General features: G+C 39.5%; 1 protein-coding gene across 4 annotated transcripts in view; it reads right to left on the bottom strand.

Annotated features, from left to right (window-relative positions):
* Window positions 1–23,731, bottom strand: part of DENND2B (DENN domain containing 2B) — a 233,650-nt gene that overhangs the window by 39,661 nt on the left and 170,258 nt on the right. For all 4 annotated transcript variants that reach the window (XM_054970816.1, XM_054970815.1, XM_054970817.1 and 1 more), the window contains 5 exons: window positions 19,216–19,312; window positions 17,958–18,002; window positions 11,843–12,027; window positions 9,899–10,008; window positions 9,074–9,143 (listed from right to left, as the gene is read on the bottom strand). In XM_054970816.1, the coding sequence (XP_054826791.1) occupies window positions 9,074–9,143; window positions 9,899–10,008; window positions 11,843–12,027; window positions 17,958–18,002; window positions 19,216–19,312 (507 nt within the window). The remainder of the gene's footprint in view (window positions 1–9,073; window positions 9,144–9,898; window positions 10,009–11,842; window positions 12,028–17,957; window positions 18,003–19,215; window positions 19,313–23,731) is intronic.

Raw genomic sequence — 23,731 nt, 5'->3', positions numbered from 1 at the left:
AAAATTCTTTTTTTAAAAAAAAATTTTTTTATTGGGTTAGAACATTAATATTTTTACATTACATTACATTCAATTTTCCCCTAATTTTCCGTTTCTAACCCCCTCCCTTCCCCCCCCTTTTGTTGACTTCCAACAGCTTTCCCACCCTCTGTCCCTTTTCCCTTACTTCTATTAACTTCCTCTGTCTAAAACAAATATATATTCTCCATTATATTAAGCAGTACATCTTTAAGTCTTTTGCTTATTATACATCCAAACTATACTTCTTTAGATAAACAATTTATCCCATTTTCCAGTTTTGAATATTTATATATCATAAACCATAAAAATTTCCCACATTTAAATCAAACAATTTGATTTGTTCTCTATATATTACTCATTTCATCTTTTTATGGTAATTCTATATAACTCATCACATAATCAATCAATTTAACTCTTCTATGCATTCAGTTTGGTGCGTATAAATCTTATCAAAGAAAGAAAATATTGTTAATTACTCAATCCTCATGTTTAAACCTTATCATTAATTATTCTCTATCAATATTCTATCAATTAATCTTTACATCTCTATATATATCTCAATCAATTAATCTAACTGCTTATAAATTCACATTTCTCTTCCTCCCCCGGTAAAGTCACCCCTCTCTTTTATGCTTTTATTATACTTCAGTAGTTCTCAAACTGCCACAGTTTTCCTCCCACCTCCCATTTCTTCTCCAGATATTGTTTCAGCTTCTCCCAGTCTGTGTTAAACTGCCCTGAGTCCAGATCTCTCAGTTTTCTTGTCATCTTGTCCATTTCAGCCATGTACAGCAATTTGTAGATCCAATCTTCAATAGTTGGCACTTCTTGTACTTTCCATTTCTGCGCATACAAAAGTCTAGCTGCTGCAGTCATATAAAATATCAACGTCCTATGATGGGCTGGAATTCCCTCCATTCCCAAGTTTAGCAGCAGGAGTTCTGGGTTCTTATTTATTTGAAACTGTAAAATTTCACTCATTTCTCTTATTATTTCCCCGCAGAACTGCCTAGCTACCTCACACGACCACCACATATGATAGAGGGAGCCCTCATGCTTCCTACATTTCCAGCATTTATTAGAAGTGTTCAAGTTCCCTAGCGCAATCTTCTTTGGTGTCATGTACCAACGATAAATCATTTTGAAAATGTTCTCTTTAATATTAATACATGTCGTTATCTTCATTGTAGTTTTCCACAAGTATTCCCATGCCTCCATTGTTATTTCTTTGTTGAAATTTATAGCCCATTTCACCATCTGTGTTTTAACTATCTCATCCTCAGTATACCATTTCGACAGTACTTGGTATACCTTGGATATTCTTTTCTTGTCTTCTTTAAGAAGGGTCTGCTCTAGTTCCGAGTTCTCTGTTCGTATGCCCCCTTTTGCAGAGTCCGAATTGTATAAGTCTCTAATCTGTCTGTACTGGAACCAATCATAGTTAGGTGATAGTTCCTCCTGCGTCTTTATTCTAAGTTTAGATACTTCAGTTTTAGTTATTTCTTTATACGTTAAACATTGTTGTTCATTATCAACAGCTCTCGGATCTATCACCTCGTATGGAACCACCCACAAGGGGGTTCCTTCTTGTAGGTAAATTCTGTACTTCTTCCAGATTGTATATAAACTTCTCCTTACAAAATGATGCAGGAACATCGAGTTGACCTTTACTTTGTCATGCCATAGGTATGCGTGCCATCCAAAAATTTTTTTATATCCCTCTAGGGCTAATAGTTTCTTATTCTTTAATGTCATCCACTCTTTTAACCAAACTAGGCAGATTGCATCATGATAAAGTCTCAGGTTGGGCAGTTGCATTCCGCCTCTCTCCTTTGCATCTTGTAGAACTTTTACTTTCACTCGAGGCTTCTTGCCTGCCCAAACAAAATCTAATATTTTCCTCTGCCATTTTTCAAATTGTTTAGAGTCTCTGATGATTGGTATTGTCTGTAGCAAAAACATTACTCTTGGTAACACATTCATCTTAACTGCTGCAATCCTGCCCAACCATGACAAATTCAGTCTATTCCATTTGATCAAGTCTCTCTCTATCTGAGTCCATAGTTTTTCATAATTATTCTTGAACAAATCTATATTTTTTGCAGTCAGCTCAACTCCCAAATATTTCACCTTACTAGTTACTTCACAGTCCGTTGTTTCCATTAACAATTGTTGTTTCTGCTTAGTCATGTTTTTGCATAATATCTTTGACTTCTTTTTGTTAATGAAGAAACCTGCCAAGTCACCAAACTCCTTGATCTTATCTATCACTTTTGGCATGTTCTCCAATGGATCTTCTACAATTAACATTATGTCATCTGCAAATGCTCTAACCTTGTATGAATAATCCTTTATTTTTATTCCTCGTATTTCCTCATCTTGTCGTATTTGTATCATCAGAATCTCCAATACTAAAATGAACAACAATGGAGATAACGGGCAACCTTGTCTTGTTCCTTTACTAATCGTCAATTTCTTGGTCAGTTCATCATTCACTACAATTGCTGCAGTCTGGTCTCTATAAATTTCTTTAATTGCTCTGATGAATCTTTCTCCCAGTTGTAGCTTTTCCATAGTGGCAAACAAAAAATCACAGTTTAAGTTGTCAAACGCTTTTTCAGCGTCTACAAAGAAGAAACCAACCTCTTTATCACAACGCTTGTCATAGTATTCAATAGCATTGATCACTGTCCTTAAATTGTCTCTTATTTGTCTGTCCGGCAAAAAACCTGCTTGTTCTTCCTCTATGACTTCCGAGAGCCACCCCTTCAGTCTCTCCGCCAATATCTTCGCAAAAATTTTATAATCATTGTTAAGTAATGATATAGGCCTGTAATTTTTCACGTTAGTCAGATCTTGGCCCTCTTTTGGGATCAATGATATATTCGCTTCACTCCAAGTGTCTGGAATTCTTTGATCCCTAAAAACTCCGTTCATCACCTCTTTTAGGAATGGTGCCAGTTCGTTGGCCATTGTCTTATAAAATTTAGCCGTAAGTCCATCTGGCCCTGGCGCCTTTCCTAGATTTGCGGATTGTATTGCCTTACTTATTTCCTCATCAGTTACTTCACTGTTCAACTTATTTCTCCAAGCTTCCGAGATCTCTGGAAGTTTGGTTTTCTCCAAATATGATGCTATTGATTCTTTGGTTACTTCTTTTTTATTATACAGCTTAGCATAGAATTTATAAAAGGCTCTACTAATGGTGGCCTGCTCCAGGTACGTTTTATTTTCTTCACAGATTTTATTTATTATTTTCTTTTCCCTTTTCTTCTTCAATTGCCATGCCAAATATTTCCCGGGTTTATTAGCACCCTCAAAAGCTTTTTGATTCAGTCTTTTAAGGTTCCATTCCAATTCTTTATTACTCATTGCTGTTAACTGTTCTTGAAGAATTTTAATTTCCTGATGTATTTTCTTTTTCCCTGGTCTCTTTTTTAACTGTACTTCTTTGGCCTTTATTTTCTCCTCAATCTCTTGTCTTTTCTCCTCCTTCTTTTTCCTTGCTCTGCCGTTTAAGTCCATTAGTATGCCCCTTACAACCGCCTTGTACGCATCCCAAACTTTACTGGTTGGTACTTCTTTATTCACGTTGTATTGTATAAAAAACTTTGTCTCTCTTCTCAATATTTCCATATTCTCACTTTCCTGTAACAAGTCCTCATTTATTCTCCAGGCTTTCCTTTTTCTCCTTTTTCCAAATTTCCACATAATTGGATTGTGATCTGAGCCTACCATCGGCATTATTTCTACCTCCTTAGTCCATAACGCTAAGTCCTTTGAGGCCCAGATCATATCAATTCTTGATAATGTAAGATGCCTTGCAGAATAAAAAGTAAACTGTTTGGTTTTAGGATATTCTCTCCTCCATACGTCTTCGAGAGTCTCTTGTTGAATCAACTCAAAAAAAAGCTTTGGCAATAGTCCTCTTTTCTTTTGTGCTGTTGTAGTCTTTTTGTCTAGTTCCAAATCTGTCACTCCATTGAAATCTCCAGCAAGAATTATCTGGTCATATACAAGATCGTCCAAATGCTTCCTTAAATCCTCAAAGAAGCTTTCCTTTGCACCGTTAGGTGCATAAAGTCCGACTACCAACACTCTCTTTAAATTCCAATTACATTCCACTGCTACAAATCTAGCTTCAACATCTCTCATAACAAATTTTGGCTGCAGCTCCTCTTTTATGTACAACACCACTCCTCTTTTTTTCTTGTTAGAGGCCGCTACAAATTCTTTGCCCAATTTTCCAGATTTTAAATATTTTACATCCTGTTTTCTAATATGGGTCTCCTGCAAACAAACAATATCACATTTTTGTTTTAGTAGCCAATGAAAAATATTTTTCCTCTTATTCGGTGAGTTTAGTCCATTTACATTCCAAGATAATACATTACACTCCATATTCATGGTTTTGTTGGTAAGTCTTTTTCATTGTCCTTGATAAATCTCTCCATCTCCCGCTCAGATCTGATGCGTTTTTTTGCCCCTCCAAACTCAAAGGACACTCCTTCCGGTAACTCCCATCTGTATCTGATATTCATGTCCTTCAAAGTCTGAATTAGCACTCTATATTTTTTCCTGTCCAGTAACACTGATCTGGGCAGTTCCTTCATTATGATAATCGTCTTGCCATCGATCTCCAATGGATCTTGAAATTGTTTTGTCACAATCCTCTCTTTCATGTTTCTAGTTGTAAACTGCACAATCACATCCCTTGGTAGTTTCCTCTGGGTTGCAATTCTCGAGTTCACACGGTACGCCACATCTAGGATAGCCACAATTTCCTCCTCCTCCTTCCCCAGGTATTCAGCCAACACCTCAGTCATCTGTTCTTGCGCTGACTTCCCTTCCACTTCTGGCAGACCACGAAAACGAAGCTGCTTCTCCATGTGTTTAGTTTCTGCAACTGACATCCTCCCCTTCACCAGTCTCATCTCTGTTTGTTGCGTGTCTATTAAATTCTCCATCGCGTCTTCTACTGTTTTAACTCTCTGCTGCGTTCCTTGTAATTCACTACTAATCGTTTCCACGCCTTTTTTCACTTCTGACAGCTCCGACTTTACTGTCTGTGTAACTTCTTTGACCTCTTTAATAAGCTCCAATTTCGTGTCCTTAAGTTCTTTCATCATGTCTATAAGTTTTTTGTCCAAATTTTCTATTGCCGATTGCCACTCTTTTTTCGACATCGTGGGGCTTGCTTTAGCTCGCTCCCACGAATCTGCTCTCTTCCTTAGCTCCGTGGCGTATATTTAAACGTTTTCCTTTTTTTCAAATGTCCCAATCTTTGCCAAAATTAATTTTTTTGTATCCAAAATGTCGGGCGTCTTTTCTCTATGGTTTCTCTATGTTATTGTAATCCAAGATGGCCTACTTCCTCTTCCGCTGAAGCCGCGACCCTTCCCCTTTCAAAAATGGCGATTCCCTACTTCCTGTCCGTCGGCAAGGGCCGCTTCCCTCCAGCCACTCTATTGTTGTTACGCACTTCCTGTCTCACGTCTTCCCACAGCAGGTCTCGCGATGGTGTCTTTTTCCCACAGCTCCAAAACCACAGGTATTCAAAACAATAGTCCGATTTTTGCAATAACTTCTTTAAATTTAGTCTCTTTTAAAATACAACTCCTGCCGAGTCTTCACCTCCTTTTCACTAGTCTGTTGCAGTTTAAAAATCTACTTTCTTTCCTCTCTGTTTTTATCAATCTGTCCCGTTTCAAGAGATAGCGATCTTTACCTTCTCTTCAACTTTCTCGGGTTGTAATCGCTGTTTCGATCTTAAATTCTCCTCTCGACTTCCCTCCCCGATCGAAGCTTGGGTATGTAGGTCTTATGCCAGCCGAATTGGCCCCAAAACTGCTGCAGAGATTATAGCCGACCCGTCGCAAGGTGGGACCTCAAGGATCGGGGGGGAGACTCCTTGAGCAGAGCCCCCCCTCGTCCGAGATCTAGCTCACCCTAGGGTCTTGAGCGTTCTTTGCCTGCTCCCCGCCTGAGAGCAGTCGGCCGCGGGTTATTTTCACCCCTCCGGCCGGTTAAAACGGCAGTCCGGTCAGCTCCGCAAATGGAGCTGCGTTAGACCTCCATGAATCCCAAACCGGAAGTCGCAAGGGATTAAAATTCTTTATTACCCAGGTGGAGAAAAGAGAGTCCAGTCCAGTCAACAGTGAGCAGACAGGAAGTGGGAAGAACCAATAACAGTGCAAGAACTTTACACACACAATCACAACTGAAATTTGGTTGCTAGAAAAAAAGATCAGGGTAGAAGTGGTTCCAAAAGAACCAGAAAAAAAGAAACAGGGAAAAGCGTAAGATGAAAACTAAGGGCTCAAAAGAATGTGCAAAAAACAGTGGATAAACCAAAGCTGTATGGGGCCAGAACCAATGCAGTAATGCTATCTGGAAATTGTAAAACAAGAAATGGAACATTTCAACATTGTAATTGTTGGTTTGAGCCAACTAAACATATTAGAGACACTGTTTCAATCATAACTGAGGGTATTTAAATGCAATTCCACAAGATCACAAAAGTAAAAAAAAATCAGGATACAACATTGAATTTATCAAGATGACATTAATGCCAGTCATTAGTATGTGCTATACTGTAATAGAAGGTATCTAAGGATGTCACAAGAGAATATGAACATGCTGCACATATTTATTGCTCATAGAAGACTGGCAGCTGTACTTGTCTAACTTCATTGTTTTTTAGTATAAAACAATCACGGTTTTCTGGCCAAAACTGGACTGGAAGCTAGGAGATCCTGTCCCACACTGCCACTATTAATTTATAGTATAACTTTTAAATAGATATTGTACACTCAGGAGTTCACCCCCTAACAGAGTAAAAAGTGTTTCCCCAAAGGCTGCTGCCTGCTTGCACCCCCTCTCTGATTGGTCAGCTGTGGAACTCTGTGTTCTGAGGTAAAAATTAGGTAAAGGAAAATGCAGACAGTTGAAGAAAGATGATACAAGACTCCTGAATAAGGATTTTATATAAAAGTTAAATGTTCATGGGGAGATGGTACATAACCTTTCTAGGGGCCATTTCAATGCGAACCTCTCACATGAATCTGCTGAAGTGCCAACCACACCACCCCTCCCTCCATCCAACTTCACCTCACACCTCTCGCAGCCATCACCTCTTACTGCCAAGAAGCCTCTTGACAGACGTCGTGCAAGATACACCAACGCTAAAAGGAGGAAACAACTTTGAGATGTGGCAAATATGCACATCATTTGACTTGAGGAAGGACTGCTTTTCACATGGGCAGTTCTACGTGACCTGCTCCAGAGTGAGCTCACCCAGCAGCCTGGTAATCCTAGCACCCAAGGGGAAGACCACCAATGTGGTCTACAAAGAGGTCCTTCAGTAGAAAAAAACCAGTTGTAAGTATTTTTCACTTTATTTATTGCAATATCTCTTCAATAAATGTTACATTTCAAAATTCGCTTCATCACTTTTTGGCATCAACACGCTTTGCTTTATTCAAACACCTTCGTGAAGCTTAGGTACTATGCTATTATACTACAAAACCAACTCAAAAAACACCCCCCAAAACCAAAAAATGTTACATACCCGTAAGTATTATAACAGGATTTAAAGCAGTAAAGCACGGGTATCAAGCTAGTAATTAATTTAAGGCCAAATGAAGATAGACACACGGAAAATTTTCTTAACTATTTCCCATGCAGATGTTCTTAACAGTCAAGTCTAAATTCCACAGCTCAGACTGCCTTGCATGTGCTTTGGGGGCAGCTGAAGTACGCATTCAGCATGGGGCCACACTTCTTCCCTTCTCTGTCTCTGCTGCAATCAGACAGGCATGCAGCTAGCACCCTCTTTGATTTCTGTTCATCAACAAATGACATGCTCTTTAAAATTTAAACCAACTGAACAGCAAATTACTGTTCTGAACAGCAAATTACTGCAAATTACTGTCCTACTGCTTGAGTTAATTTCATCTGCATGTGTACTTAGTTCCCTTACATGCATGTCAATAATTCATTTGGATCAAGAATTTGGATCAAGTCCCAAATTCTATTCCTCCCTCTGCCATGAAGCTTGCTGGACAACTTTGGACCAGTTACTTCAACCTAAACTATGTCACAGGGTTGTCAAGGATAAAACGGAGAAGTGAAGAATAATGGACGTTGTCCTAAGCTCCTTGGAAGGAGGAGGGGATACAAATGACCTAAAATAAGTAAATAAATATGCCTGCTGCAGCACTCATGGAGTCTCTTTCCACTTAATCGTCTTTTTTCTTTTCCCCACAAAGAGGTAATTTGCATAAACTGAACTGACAACGCTGAATAACTGTCTGACAAAGGAAGGTCGGAATTTCAGACTCAAAGTTTATGGGCTCATATGTTGCCAAACTATACTGACCATCCCTGTTTTATTGCATATGGACTTTTCTATTGCTTATTATGGTTCAGTGTATACTTTCCACTGAAATTCTAAGGAGGAGGAGGAAACAACTTTTGCCATTTCCTCTTCCTGTTGCAGATCTCCAACTCCCATTGCATGCTGTACAAGAACACTGACTGCTGAGCATGCCTAACACTTGTAATACAGTACCAATTATGATATGCCTTCTATTGATTGCTCCTAGTCGAAAAATATGAGTAGGATCACCATGAGGAGAATATCATGTATAACCAATACCAGTGGTTCTTTACTATCCTGATAATATGTGACATTATTATGTGGTTTCTATTTAAACTCTGGCACACTGTTTTCTGGAAATATCCAAGTAAGTGAAGACTGCACAGACCAAGCAGATGAGGGAAGGGCAGACTAAACACTGAAAGTGGGGGCACAGATAAAAAAAAGGGGGGGGGGAGTTCCTGCAAGGACCAGCAAAAGGTACACAACTAAACTCAGAGGAATTACCCAGCTTCCGTCGAATGTCCAAACTGATTTGTTTTGGATTTGTCTAGATTTTAATTGACTCTTCCATAGAGAAAGCACACAGGATCACCAGTTAGAAAATCACCCTTGTCTCACTTTATTAGCATAATAGAATTTTGTGCTCTGACAGAAAGCAGGTGTACTTACTAATAATCTTCGGCAGTAACCAAACCGTCTGCTGCCATCTTCTCCAGTCAGCATGAAAGAAAACGTTTCACTGTAACAAAGATTATTTCAGATTTGACTGGAGGCCTTAAAAACAGGTGTAAGATTCACTCTGCTTTCCTTTCAGTTAATCAAGACGTTTGACGTATTTGGTGATATCTTCCAGACAGACAAAACTTGTGGTTTTATCCCACAATCCTGATGTGGCTTTGTTGCTAACCCAAGGATTTGTACTCATTCTATGCATGTGCAAATGATTACTCAAAATGAGAAGCAATGGCAAAGCAGGACTTGTATATCCTCTTTTGAAATTAATTCATTTTTCCTGTTCCTTTGCCTTGCAATTGTAAAACAAAGGACTCCACTTATACTGCTCAATAAGAAAATGGTGTAAGCAGTAGCATAGAAGCCAAACCAAACATTTAAGATATATTACATAGTATATCCTTTCAAGAATTGTACTTCTGAAGGCCACTTCAGTACCAGACTAAATGTGAAGGTGACCAGGGAAACCTGTGATCAGGATCTCCTGTGTTTGCCTGAACAGCCAATTTAATTGAGGAGGCACTACTGCAGAAGGCAGTCTTAACTTCTGGGTTATTTCCCTGACCTAACTCACTCCAAAGAAGCTGCTACTAGCTCCATGAGAGGAAAATATACAGGTACAGCAGTGATGAAAATGACCAGAAACAAATGTGGTATGAAGTTCTGATTAAATGTGTCAGCTACATTTGCTTATGAACAGACCTTTCGGCAATGTTGTAATACATGGAATCCACCTTTGTGGTTGTTTACAGGATGGTTTACCTGTTGTAGTCTGACACTGGGTTCCAGTCCTTGGCATCAGGAAAACAAAACTGGGGGATGGCCTTTAGCCGTTCTTCTGCTTCACGGACTTGTTTCGTGGGCCTTTCTAACTGTAGTTGAAGAGATCAACATAAGCAGGCTCTTGTTTAGCTCCAAATCAGGGCCAAAATTACACTATATGCCCAACAAGTGCCAGGTCACAGGTGCACAACCTGACACATTCAGATGTACATTGGGGGACCTCACCTTAAACAACACTAATTTACTTGTTACTGCTGAGAGGAGCTTCCAGTTTCCCTCCTGCCCCACTTTTGCCAGCAGATCAGTTAACTAAAAGAAGAAAATCCCCCAAATCTATGAAGTGTTTCTTGGTGTAGACAACAACTTGAAATTAGAAACAGAAAAGCAAAGATATATACTTTAAAATGAAGTAAATACACAAAGCCATAGTGGTTCAGATAAGGAAATGTATGAAATGCAAATAGACAAAGTGCTATTTTATTTAGACCGATGTCTATAAACCTCACAATGACTGTAATGTCTATAAAGTCAAGTGCATCATGTATATCAATAAGATATAGGAAAAATGAAACATGATACCAGATACTGAGTTGGATTCTACAGATGGAAGAGGGGCAATTTTTGTCAATTTCCCCCTCCCGCTGCAGACCCTCAACACCTCCCTCATGCTATTCTTGCCTCCCTTTTATCCTACAAAAGCAGCATATCTGGGGGCATTTGTGGCTGCAGTGGGAGAAGGGCAGCAATGAGGAAGGTGTGCTCTGCTAAGGAGTAGGATCTTAGCTCGGGAGATGCTGCTATAGTTTATGGTTGTAGGCTAAGGTTTCCTCCATGGCACATGGCACTTTTATCTGCTTCAGCTGATATGCCAACTATGAGTATTCCATGAAAAACATGATCCAATCACAATGATTACTGCAATGCACTATGTGGGATTTGGAAAATGGTTCAGAAATGTCAACTGATCCAAAACATGGCAGCCCTTTTATTGTCAGCAGCTGGATACAAAGATTGCTGATAGATCTGCACTAAATGCCTGTTTCCAGGCACAATTTAGAGTGCTGGTTCTTACTGTTAAGGCCCTAAATAGCTTAGACCAGAATGCTCGAAGGACTGCCTCCAGTTAAGATCCCACAGTTAAGATCCTATTCCCAAATCCTTGCTTTTTGAACCTGACTGCAGTGGTGAGGTGGATGACAGTCAAATACAGAGGTTTTTTTCAGTGGTGGCATCTTGCCATTGGAATGTCCTCTTCCTTAAGGCACCCACTTGTCTTTTAGATGCTCGGCCAAAACATTCCTCTTTACCAGGCTTCTAATTAAATGGTGTATTCTTTGTTAGCTTATATATATGTCCTGCTTCTTGCCTGCAGGCTGTTTTATGGATACCAGGCTGCTTAATGTCATTTTTATATGTCGTTTCATATTGATAATGTTATCATTCTATTGTATTGTTTTTACTTTGTGAGTTTCTTTGAGCAGGTATCTGAATAGGCTACATATAAATTTTCTGAATAAATAAATATATTAGTTAAGAAGAGCAATTTGACACAGAATTGCCGTTTTCACGGACAACCCCATGGTCAACATTCATCCTGGCTGACTTTTTGCTTATGCTTTTTCATGAGTTCTAAAATGAACTATTCTTGACCATGGAAAAAATCCATTCCTATGAAAGCATATATAGATGTCAGTAGTGTGGAAGTCATTTCCTACAAAAGATTTGCCAAATCCAACTATCTTTCACAAGCAGGTCAAACCTTTCTGAAATGGAAGGGTCTGTGTTGAGAGAGGTGTTTAGAATGGAATATTAGTAACACAATACGACACAATGTTCATCTAGACCAGGATTCATAAATATGACCACAGTAAACAGATCTAATGACAACCATGAATTACCAACTAACACATTTCTTGTTGTTACCTTTGGAAATTGATATGTAACTTCCGGGAGATATGTATTTTTAGAGGGTTTCTTCTTAAGGGAAACTACCACAAAATACTCAAACAATTCTCGTTCCTGCCACTCAATTAGCTCCAGTTCCAAGGTCCGGTAACTAGGGGCTCTCTTCAGCATTGACTGGATGTGGACAAGGCGCTGGGTGTGAGCTAGTGTTACAAAACAAATAACAAGCGTTAGTTAACAGAGTGCTGACCTCACAGAGGTCTCACAGAGTCCTGTACTCTTCTGGAATCTTAACCCTAAGAGTGCTTTATTTTAATGCCATACATTTTTAATTCCCACATAAATGAACATGTTTTCAAGTACAGAACTTGCAGAAGTTGTCTAAAAAAATTAAAGTATACACTCTACCTCAATTATTCAAGTTTCCTAGTTGATTGCATAAACCCAAGCACAATTAACTCTATAAAATTTAACAATCCACATACTTACTAATAAAGAAGTATAAACAAATCAGCCCACAATGGACACAAAATCAGTCCTAAACTGCCAAACATGTTTTTACTGAAGTGATAGAAATGTGAAATGACAGAACCATTTGCATTTTCTAACTACTGATTATTTACTGAAGTAAGATTTCTGATGGCTCACAAGGCAAGTGAAAATGCACACCTATGGCAGAATTAAGGCATTATTTGCAGCATTCAGATGTTCCTTTTTTCCCCAGAGCTCCCAGTCCTGCACAAAACACACAGCGTGTAGTGTAGGCCCTTGGTCAGCTCAGTAACCCAGTAGAGGCATTACATTCTTCATGGTGAGATATTGGCACGGAGTTCTCAGACACTCCTATCTTGGATGCCACCTTCTCTTTTCAGCAGTAGCCCCAACAATCTACAACAGGATACTGGGATACTCCTATTTCTGTCCCTCAGGAAATATTAAGTTACTGCTTTGTTGTTGTTCAGAATGGCGTTTGGCTGTTAGATCAGAACTGCTGTTATTAACTGCTGACTGGAGAGCTACATGTGGTTATTCTTCTTAAGATGAAAGTTTAATTGTGTATTAATGTCATGCTTCTTACTGTTTTTGGTAAGCTGCTTTGGTAAGTTTGTGGATATTAAACTGCTAAATATAATCAAGTCATCACTGGATAGTAAGTGGCTGTCCCCATTATGGTCACAAAAGCAGCACAGTGAGGACAACAACAAACAAGGGAAGGGGCTCTACCACACAGGAAGAACAGCGTTGTAAACTATTTTTTTAAACTCTCCAAAAGAAAAAGACACATGTTCATACACACACACAAACCTGGCTGATGATGCCTCGTGGAATGTTGAGAGTTCAGTGTAACTTTTAAAAGGTGTGTGTGTGGAAAATTAGGCTTCTTGAGCCCCTGAGATCTTATAGATTCCTGGAGGGGGTAAATTTATGGTAGTTGGGGTAGAGCCAATTCCTTTTTCTTCCACAGCTATTCTTTGCAGTTTATCCATCTGTTTCAATTGCACATCAAATTACAAATACCACAGCAATCTGCATCAACCTAAAGCCAGAACATTCACTGGAATAAAAACAAAATCTGGCACTGATCAGGAAACAAAGCCATAAAACAAATTTACTGGCCAGACAAAAAGAACTAGGTGGACCAGACTTCTAGACAGCAATGGCAACAAAGACAACCACAAAGAAGAGAAACTGTGCCTAATTATTTCAATTTTATTATTTTTTCACTATAGAATTTTTAAAGTATCAACCAATATTTAAAAAATCAGTTGTTCAATCTTAAACTTTTAACATATCCATAGTCAAAGGACGACTTTAATAGTATACCAGCTAATGCATGTGCTATAACCCAGGAGGTCTCTGTTTTAGTCTTAGCACAGACATTGGCTTATCAGGGTGGGAGACCTTAGAGCCAACCTACACAATGTGTTTTTTGGCAAGTCCAATCTGGGAAACACGAGGCTGACTTGCCAAAAACGTATCACGTAATTTGACTAGAGATAGGCACTAACTGAAATATGAACCAAAGTTCAGCAAGAACCGGGCCAGTTCATGGTTCACAAACTGGCAGTTCATCGGACCCTTTTTCTGATGAACTGCCATGAACTTTAGGCTGCTTCGTTTGGGTCGTTTTTCAGTTCATCACTGCAGACAGCCTGGTGCTGATCAATCAGTTTCCTAGGCAACAAGGGATGAGCTTTCTGTAGATCTTCTGCTGACCCAGAAGTGATCTTCTGCTGACCCAAAAGTGACAATTTGCTGACCCAGAAGTGACATTTTCACGAATCAAACAAACCAGTTCACGAACCAGGGCAGGTTAGTGAAAATTTGTGGTTCGTGAAACATGACAAACCACGAACTGCACAGTTCATTTTTTTCCTGGTTCATGCCCATCTCTAAATTTGACCCTTGGACAACAACAACATTTGATTTATATACCACCATTCAGAACAACTTAATGCCACACTCAGAGCGGTTTACAAAGTGTGTTGTTATTATCCTCATGACAATCACCCTGTGAGGTGGGTGAGGCTGAGAGAGCTGTGACTGACCCAAGGTCACCCAGTTGGCTTCAAGCAGAAGAGTGGCAAATCAAACCCGGTTATCCAGATTAGAGTCCTGTCGCTCTTAACCACTACACCAAACTGGCTCTATCACTATCTTGGGGCTTCTTACTTATCAGTCTGTTATAGGGAGATGGTAACACTGGCATACTTTAAAAGCCTACCAGAAGGGTTACTGATACAGAGTTGGATCTATCTGTGCAAGGACTGAAGATCTTCCCTAGTTTTTCTTTGCACTGATGGAAGAAGCAGGAAGGATGACCCCCTTTCTACTCATCACTTCAGCCCATCAACATGGGGTCAGAAATGACTCTAAGAGAAGGGGACAGCAGGGACTATCTGTGACCGCCAGCTCTTTCTGCTGATGGATTGCTGAATGCAACCCACAATGTATCCACAAAGTGCTTTGAGCTGGAAAGCATGCAAAATATTATGCTTATCAGTCACATTAAACTTCTCTTATTAAACTATGAGCTAAACGTATAAGGTCTTCTATTAGAACAATTACTTATTTTAGTCATATGCTACCATAAGGTCTGCATTTCTCTTAACTGACAGTTTAAACATTTGGGAACAGAAGAACTAGACAAAACACAGCCATCCCAAGAGAAACATGTTTCCATCAGTCTGCATAACACCAGTTATACTGCATACAGTAAAGCAAGACTGCTGTCCTTTCAGACCTCATTCTATCTCATTACTAGTATTTCTCTGAATGCTCATTTCTCATTGAATGTTAAATGTCAGAATTTACTCCAGTTCCAGGATTGTAGTTTATCGTAAATATAAGAAACTAGTGTATGGTTTATGCTGCATACACAAGATTATATCAGTGGATACTATCTGGAATCACTCTCTGATGCACTCAGTTAAGTTAGTTTGAAATCTTCATTTCATCCATAAGCAGTTCGTGCAGAATGCTGCAGCTGCACTCAATTATTATCGGGAGCTAGCAGAAGCATAAATGTTTCTTCCATTCTGCAGGCACTCCACTGGCTATCTATCAGTTACTGGGTTCAATTCAAGGTATTGGCTATCAGATACAAAGCTCTTCATGGCCTTGGTCCACCAGATCTATGAGACCGCCTCTCTCCCTTTGTTCCACTATGACAGCTTCGCTCATCTGAACAGGGCCTTCTGCACATGGGCAAAATCAACAGCTGCCTGTATACGTGCATTCTCTGTAGTGGCTCCCAGTTTATGGAATGGCCTACCTGAAGGTGCAAATAATGTAAAACTGAATTATTCAAGAGAGCTGTCTACTCAGATAGGAGGTCTCAAAGAGGTGCATCGATAAAGAGATAGGGACCACAGACTTTACTACGATGTGCTACTATATACTATCTGTTGTTTTAAGTATGATCCTATTAGGTAGTTCTGTGTTGTTTAATATATCACAGAGGTGGCCAAACTTGCTTAATGTAAGAGCCACATAGAATAAACCTCAGATGTTTGAGAGCCACAAGACAGTAAGCATTGAAATGACTTCAGAGGAAAAAGTGGGTTTGGGGGGATGCTGTGAAAGTGACATCACAGGAAGGGGTGGGTTCTCCTTCCCTGCTCTCTCTTTTCTCCCGATAACCTCTGGCGGGGGGGGGGGGAGCTTGCAAGCTTGCCTATTTCCCCCTCCTTCCCTGCTAAAATAAACTGTATGGCCACAATGATGCTCAGAGACCTCCGGGAGCCACAAGATATGTCTAGAAGAGCCACATGGGGCTCCTGAGCCACAGTCTGGCCACCCCTGATATATCAGAATTGCTTATGTTGTGCTTCAGCATTTCTTCAACTCTGTGTATTGGATTTCTGCTGGTTTTAAATCTTTGCAAATTTGCATGTATATACCCTATTACATTGTTTACTGAAATGCCCTTGAAATTGACAGTACTAGCTCACACTGTGCAAGCCACCTTGATCTCAGTGAGAAAGGAAGTCTATAAATAATGTAAATAAATAAGTAAGCATGCACTGGACCAGTGCAGACTATCTACATTAATCATCCCAGTTCGAGAATCAGGTGTGTTTTTTTTAAATTTATTTATAAAATCTCTAGAGTTGCTTTTTCCATGAAAAATGGGTACTTAAAACAACATACAATAGATGAAAACAATCAAATCTACATTTTCAATTAAAAATATATAACCCAATTAAATGACTTAGAGAGCAAGCGGCAGCATAGGAATAAGCCAGTTTCTAGCTCATGATGAGTTACTAACAAAGGCTTGAGGGGGAAAAAGCATTTTCAATTGCCACTGAAATCTTAAAGAAAAGGCTAAGTAATGTATATCCAATGGAGTAGGTAGGTTAGCATCATTCTGTGGAACAGAATGTTGCACTTTAGACTATATGGGTTCTTCAGGTTTGCAAGTGCAACATTTAGTAACTATTACAAGATTTCAAATTTTGTAGTAATGCATGGCAAATCACTGCAGATGAATCACTATGATTTAAGGCAGGCTTGCAGAACATACCCGAGCCATAGGACCTGACCTTGGCTGTTGTGAAATGTAGCTCGCTTTGTGCAAAAATTATATTATTTTTGGTCTAAGCTTAAAAGTATCTGACTATTAATTTTCAGATAGGAACAGTATCAAAGCACCAGAGGGAGAGGTATGGGTACTCTTTACTGGGGCCTTGGGTTTCCTAGCCCAAGCTACCCATCCATTACACTGCTATGATCTATGTATTCCCATTCAGAAATAAAATACCCATTCCTATCACAGGAGATGGCAGGATGATGTGTGTATGTAGGGGGCCCATGTTACAAGTTTGTGCTAGGCCCAGAGAAAGTATGTTTGGGCTCTGAATAAGACCAGTACAAGGAGGAAAGTTGTTTGAGAGGTTCCCACATGTTCTTCCAATGTGTTCTTCCACTGCTGCCTCTGTCCAAACAGGTTTTATAACTTTCCGAAGCAACACAAAGAATGCAAAGAAAAGGAGGACACACAGTCCAAGGAGACCATACAACAGTCAATATCTATTAATCAGCATTCACATTTCATTAGAACACCTATTCACATTTCATTAGAACACTTTGCAAACTTTCCAAGCAGTGTCCATTCAATATATTATTAGGATTATTAGTCCACCAAAAATTCTTCAATTGTATAATTTCCTTTCTTTCTTTTTACAGGCATCATGGCTGCTCAGGTGTCCATGGTATTCTTGAAAGCCAAGCCACTCCCGAAAGGAAGCTCCCGGAGGGGGACTGGCAACAGGTGCACCAGCATTGGTTGTAACCCGTTTCGCTGTTCCTTGCTTCTTCACCAGCCTTTTTCAATTTGCAATGTAACTCTTCAGTCATCAATTTCAGCAAAAGGAAATTATACAATGTTGTATGGTCTCCTTGGACTGTGCGTCCTCCTTTTCTTTGCGCTGTATATTGGAGACTACCCCCTTCATATGTGGATAGTTGCAACACAAAGAATGACAAATGTCATATACCGAAGGAGAAAGTAGAATAAGTATTGAGTTTGACAACAGAAGCAGAAATTCCTCTTACAAACTGATTACAATTCTCCAGTCGGGTTTTGCAGTAGTTCAGCATCTAGAAGATAAGACACGGAGCTTCTCACCTTTAAATCTGTCATCAGAATCACTCTCACTTTCACTGTTCTCATCTGCAAAAGAGGTACAGATTCTACAGTTAAAGAAACTTCAGACTTGCTCTTATTTCTGCTTAAGAAAGTGTTTGAAATAATGAAATCTGACACACAAGAAATCTAATTTGAGCCATATTCCATGCTACCTTAGATAATATTTGGAAAGTAGGGCCGATGTTTGTCATCCAAATTCCTTTAATTATTGAAATTGCATGGCACCAGGGCAGTCAAGGGAAATGCAGGCAGAAACACGTATGAATACTGAAAATCAATTTGATGAGAAACGCCTGACTTGCATAAGACTAAGCACAATACACGAGCTGCCTTTGAACATCAAGCAGTTCATGAAAGTGATATGGGATCTTTGTACACTGCTCTTAGCCAGGCATACACCTTTAAAAATTTTATATTTAGTTCATTAGCCACCTTTCTACCTTATAGCACTCAAGACAGCTTACAGCAGATATAAAAATACAAAAAAAATCACTATATAGAACCATCAGTAAATGGATAAATTAATTGAATGTATCTCTAAATAAAACTATGGCAAAACCTTTGCTGTGACAAAAGCAAGAAGCATCTGTTCCTGAATCACCAGCTGCATGGGCTAGAACAGGCCCCACTAGAGCTGGTTCAGCACAGTTATCAAAGAACAGCACCATTAGGTTAAAGTTAGTTACAGGCACTTATGCCAGCACATACCTAGTTTGCACATAAAAATGCACACAAAATTGGCAGATTGTAGCAGACATTCAAAACATTCCTTTTGAAATATACGTGCAAGATCCAGTTTTATTAGCTGATCTTAGTTTCATGGTTTTGTGCATGCAATACATTAACAGAAAAATGAATGAAGGATGCAAGTTTCACCCTGGATGCATCTGTGGTCTTCAAATATGAAGAAGTTCATGAACAAATTCCAGGATACAAGGAAAGCTGCACCATAGCTCCTGTTACTATTACAGTGGCAACAGCAGTGTTTTCTTGGTGTCTGCTGCCGTAAACAAGTAAAGCGTGAAGGGTGAATGAGCATCCCTGAATGGGGACACAAACTAGGGAGCCCTTCCTGGCTGCAATTCTCTGGTGCATACCTACTGTGTGCCCTTGAGACTTTGTGTGTTTATTTTGGTAGAAACTGATGAAATAAAACCAGTTAAGAAATCACTGTAACTTATGACAATGAACTGATGATCAATATTTCTCCCAGGACCCAAAAGTTTTCAAGGTATACCTCGCAATGATGCTGTTTCAATATTCGACATTGAAAGCTTCTTCAATCTTTTTTTCCCCCTTTTTGCACTAAAAATAGAATTGATCCTTTGTACAAGCTGTAAAAGAATAGGACAACCATTACCGCAGAATATATTTGATGGAAATACAGTCTTCAGAAATGTGTATGTTATTCAGGAACCGCTCTGGCATATGATCTAACCACAAGCATCAGGAATATTTCATACATTTAGAAAATTCTCCCCAATCAGGTATACTACAGGTGCTTCTGAGGTCAATTTCATAGTGTTTTAAAGTGTCAAAAATGGCACATAGTAGGGATCTGGCAATAGGGAGGTTCACCAAGCTGCTCAGACTGTTTTCAGAACAAACCAGTGGCCATGATCCAAATTTCTTCATTTTATAAATCACCAAATTGGTCCAGAGAATTTGTCCTCAACACATGGTCATGTTAGTGCCATGATATTGAAAATATGGCAACAACATAAGAACTGTCACACCTAGTCTGAACAGTGGCCTATATCATTTCATGATTGGTGTGCCAGCCAAAGCCCTTCTTGAGATACATGGTGTGGCCAGTTATCCATGTTTTGATCACATCTCAGTTAGATCACTGTAATATACTGTAGTCTCCAGCTTGTATAAAACACGGCAGTGAAACCACTGGCTGGAGTAACAGTGTCACGGATATAGCTAGATATATTGGAAAATAGTTGCTGGATTTGACGAAGAAAGTAATAGCAGATGCCTTTTCATGCAGGAACAGGGCTAGCCCAGCCCCATAACTAGACAAGACATGGAGTCCAGAGGCCTAGAATAGAACAACTGTGGAGAGGGGCATAAAACAGAGGAGTAACGCAGTTGTATGGCCTTGTACAGATTATAAGAGTCATCTTATATATAAAATGTGTTAAAGCCCAGATACAGAGAGCATCTGAGAATGGCAGAAACATCTAACTACACAGAAGTTAAAGATATAATTCAAGAATAGATGTATTGGTGAGAGACCAAAAGATATTCATATGTATGAGAAACTTGTAATCATTAATTTTATACAGACTTCGTTAAGATAAAATTTAGCAAGAATGAACTGACAAGTTTTATATACTTTAAGAAGATGCTTGAAATATGAATAACCTTGCCTGGTATTTGAAATTATAAGATAATTAGTTAGCCAAGAATGTGCACCTTTTCAAGCAGGATAGGAGATTGCTTTGATATAAGAAGCTGAACTGATCGGAAGTGTCTTCCTAGAATGGGCTCTTTGCCTGTAACCTGCTTATCTTTGGGTAAGATACTTTTTTGGACTCATGCAATTGCTCTCTTTCAGTGATCTATGTAGTTGTTATAATGGATGGAATGATATTCTGTTGATTGAGCTAATATTAAGAATGCTGAATAATCATGTTTTATTAATAAAGGCTTAGAATGGAAGCAGAGATTCTGTGATAGTATTACTTATATAATATACAAGGTAACAAACCTAAAAATTATTTGTGGCTTACTTCTTGCCAGGAGTTAAATGATTTGATATAGGAAAGCTAACTAGACGCTTAAGGCTTCTTAAGAGCAAACCCACATCTGAATCAGGCCTGTCCAGAGTCATCTAGAACAACAGAGAATGTCTTTCCATTCAACAAGGACAGCTGATTTGCTTCCATACACAATACAAAATGTTATTACTTTTTAAAGCCCTTTTTAGAGCCCCCAAATTACTTTGAACTGTCCTCCTGTCTGTCTCTGGCCCAGATTATCAAACGTAACAAGTATATCACATAGTCATCACATTAAATATAATAGGTTCTTGTATCCTTTCTCTATGTATAATTGCTATCCTGTCTGTCTTTGCTTAGCGACAAAAACTGTGATGATAACACAGTCATGTGTTCATCAGTCCATATGAAACCAAAGCACCTGAGGGCAAATTCACACAGTCACAATTGAAGCCCCAAAGCCATCAGGTGATTTTGCTGTCTTAATTTCCAGTAGAGATCCATTTGAGTAAAACTGCTATTTCAGAAAGGGGGCTTGAAGCTACTAAATATTCCTAGTTGCTCTGAAGAACTGAAGTCACAGGCTGTACACCAATTTAAGGAATCTTGATAGCTTGTCAGTAGAGATGGACATGAACCAGGGAAAAAACGAACCATGTGGTTCGTGGTTCGTCGCATTTCATGAACCACAAACCATGAACTTTCATGAACCTGCTCCGGTTCACGAACCAGTTCATTTGGTTCATGAAAACATCACATCCAGGTCAGCAAACCATCACTTCTGGGTCAGCAGAAGGTCTGCAGGAAGTCCATCCCCTGTTGCCTAGGAAACTGATTAATCAGCGCCAGGCTGTCTGTAATGATGAACCAAAAAACAAACCAAATGAACCAGCCTAAAGTTTGTGGTGGTTCGTCAGAAATGACTTCTGAAGAACAGCTGGTTCGCGAACCACAAACCAGCCTGGTTCATGCCGAACTTTGGTTTGTATTTTAATTCGTACCAATCTCTACTTGTCAGTGCAACCATATGCAGAATTACTTGAAACTAAGAATACTGAAATCAACAGAATTCAGTTCACAGAGATTTAAAGTGCGATCCTATGTAGCATTACTCCATTTTACATAGGACTGCACTTTAAATCACTGTGAACTGAATTCTGCTTCAGATCCATTGGGAAGTCCTATGATTCTTTAAAGTAAAAGATACAGTCTAAAGGAAGTCAAAGATTTAAGAAGAATGCTCCTGAATCAGGCCAAAGGTCCATCTAGTCAGGCATTGTTGTTTCCAACGTGGCCAGCACGATGCATCTAGGACGTAGCCCTTCCCCTCTTGTGTGTCCCCTGAAAACTGATGTTTTGAAATTATGCATATTCCTGACCTAGATAGCCCAAGCAAGTCCAATCTCATCAAATATTGGAAGCTAAGAAAGATCGGTCCTGGTTAGTAACTGGATGGAAGACCTCCAACGAAGACCCGGGTTGCAGAGGCAGGCAATGGCAAAGCACCTCTGTTAGTCTCTTGCCATGAAAACCCCACCAGAGGGCTCCGTAAGCCAGCTACGATTTGATGGCACTTTCCACCACCACTGGTGGTGAACACAGCAAACACAGCTAAACAGTTAGGCTTTACTAATGTCACTGGGGCTTTAGAACTCTGACGTGCCTAACTTTCCAAAAGTTTTACTTGAAAGTAAGGAGGAAACAGTTTTTAAGAAGCAAAATCTTTTATAATATTTAAGCTTTTTAATCTCCCATGTGGGACTGCACAGGAAGACCGTCGATGAAAAACAGTGTTGCACTTACCTGTAACTGTTGTTCATCTAGGTCTTCCGTGCATGCACACATACCCTCCCTCCTTCCTGGCTAACACTCTTGGTACTTACCTTGAGGACTGAGGGTACGTCGGGGGCATCCCGCCTCTTAGAGGCGAGGGCACCCCCTAGTGTCTTTGAGCTTTAGAAATCTCCGAAGTCGGCAGGCCTGCGTGTGCGCAGTCCCATGTAGGGCTGCACAGGAAGACCGTCAATGAACACTTGAGTTGCAGTAGTTCAGCCTGCCAGACTACAAACAGAGAGGGTGGGGTCTATTGATCTGTGAACCTCCTAGTCTTCTTGTTCAATGCTTTAGTGGGTAGTAAGGGCAGCAAGGAAAAGTACAACTTTGTGTGTAATGTTACTCACTTGCCCTCTAGTTGCTGTGCAGACTGCTAGGTGATCCACCTGGGCTGTGCATATGTACCATGTGAGAGAGTAACATGACAGATATCAAGTTGGGAAACGCTACAGGAACTACACATTCTGCACAGTTCTGTGACACTTTAGGGATGGTTTTTGTTTTTACTGAATCATAGCAGCCAAGCTGCATTTGAAGGATAAGACTAGCATAGAAAATGAGAGAATTCTTTACTCTTTCCTCCCTCTGGCTCTTTTTCTGCCCCCAAATCGTCTTCACTAAGTTTCTTTTGTCCCCAAAACAGGTTTTTAAACATACCTTAATAAAATGTACAGGGAAAATGCCACCTTTTCTTGTTATAAATTAGTACATTGATTCTTTCTTCTCACCTGGTGTAGTAATAATATCAAACCAATCATATATTTTATTGAAACTTTTTACTGACCCATAAAAACTTAAATTTACATCCTTACAAGGACCAGCAGTGGACCTGAGAGGAAACTGCACCTCCCAGGTCCACAGCCCTCTCCCCTGCCTCTCGCTGCCCAGGCCAGTCTGAATTGTTTTGTTTCAAATCTATAATGACACAGATATCTGAACTACACAGCCTGTGATCAATGGCAATTTCCTTTGGAGCCACAATTTCAAACAAAATAAAGGAGGGGGAAAATAAACCTACAATGTATACTGCAGATTATAAATAGTAACAAGTCAACTATTCTACATCATAATTCAGCTAGTGAAGTGCCAGACAAGAGTCTGATTTACACAGCTTAAGGAAAAACATATGATTAAACAATCAGAGAAGAGCTCAGAGAAATTTTCCTTTTGGCAATTTGCCTAAAGCTACCA

Source organism: Eublepharis macularius, chromosome 2, assembly GCF_028583425.1.
Source record: "Eublepharis macularius isolate TG4126 chromosome 2, MPM_Emac_v1.0, whole genome shotgun sequence".
Lineage (NCBI taxonomy): Eukaryota > Metazoa > Chordata > Lepidosauria > Squamata > Eublepharidae > Eublepharis > Eublepharis macularius.
Note: the sequence above shows the minus strand (reverse complement) of the source record. Positions and strands in the feature narration are given on the sequence as shown.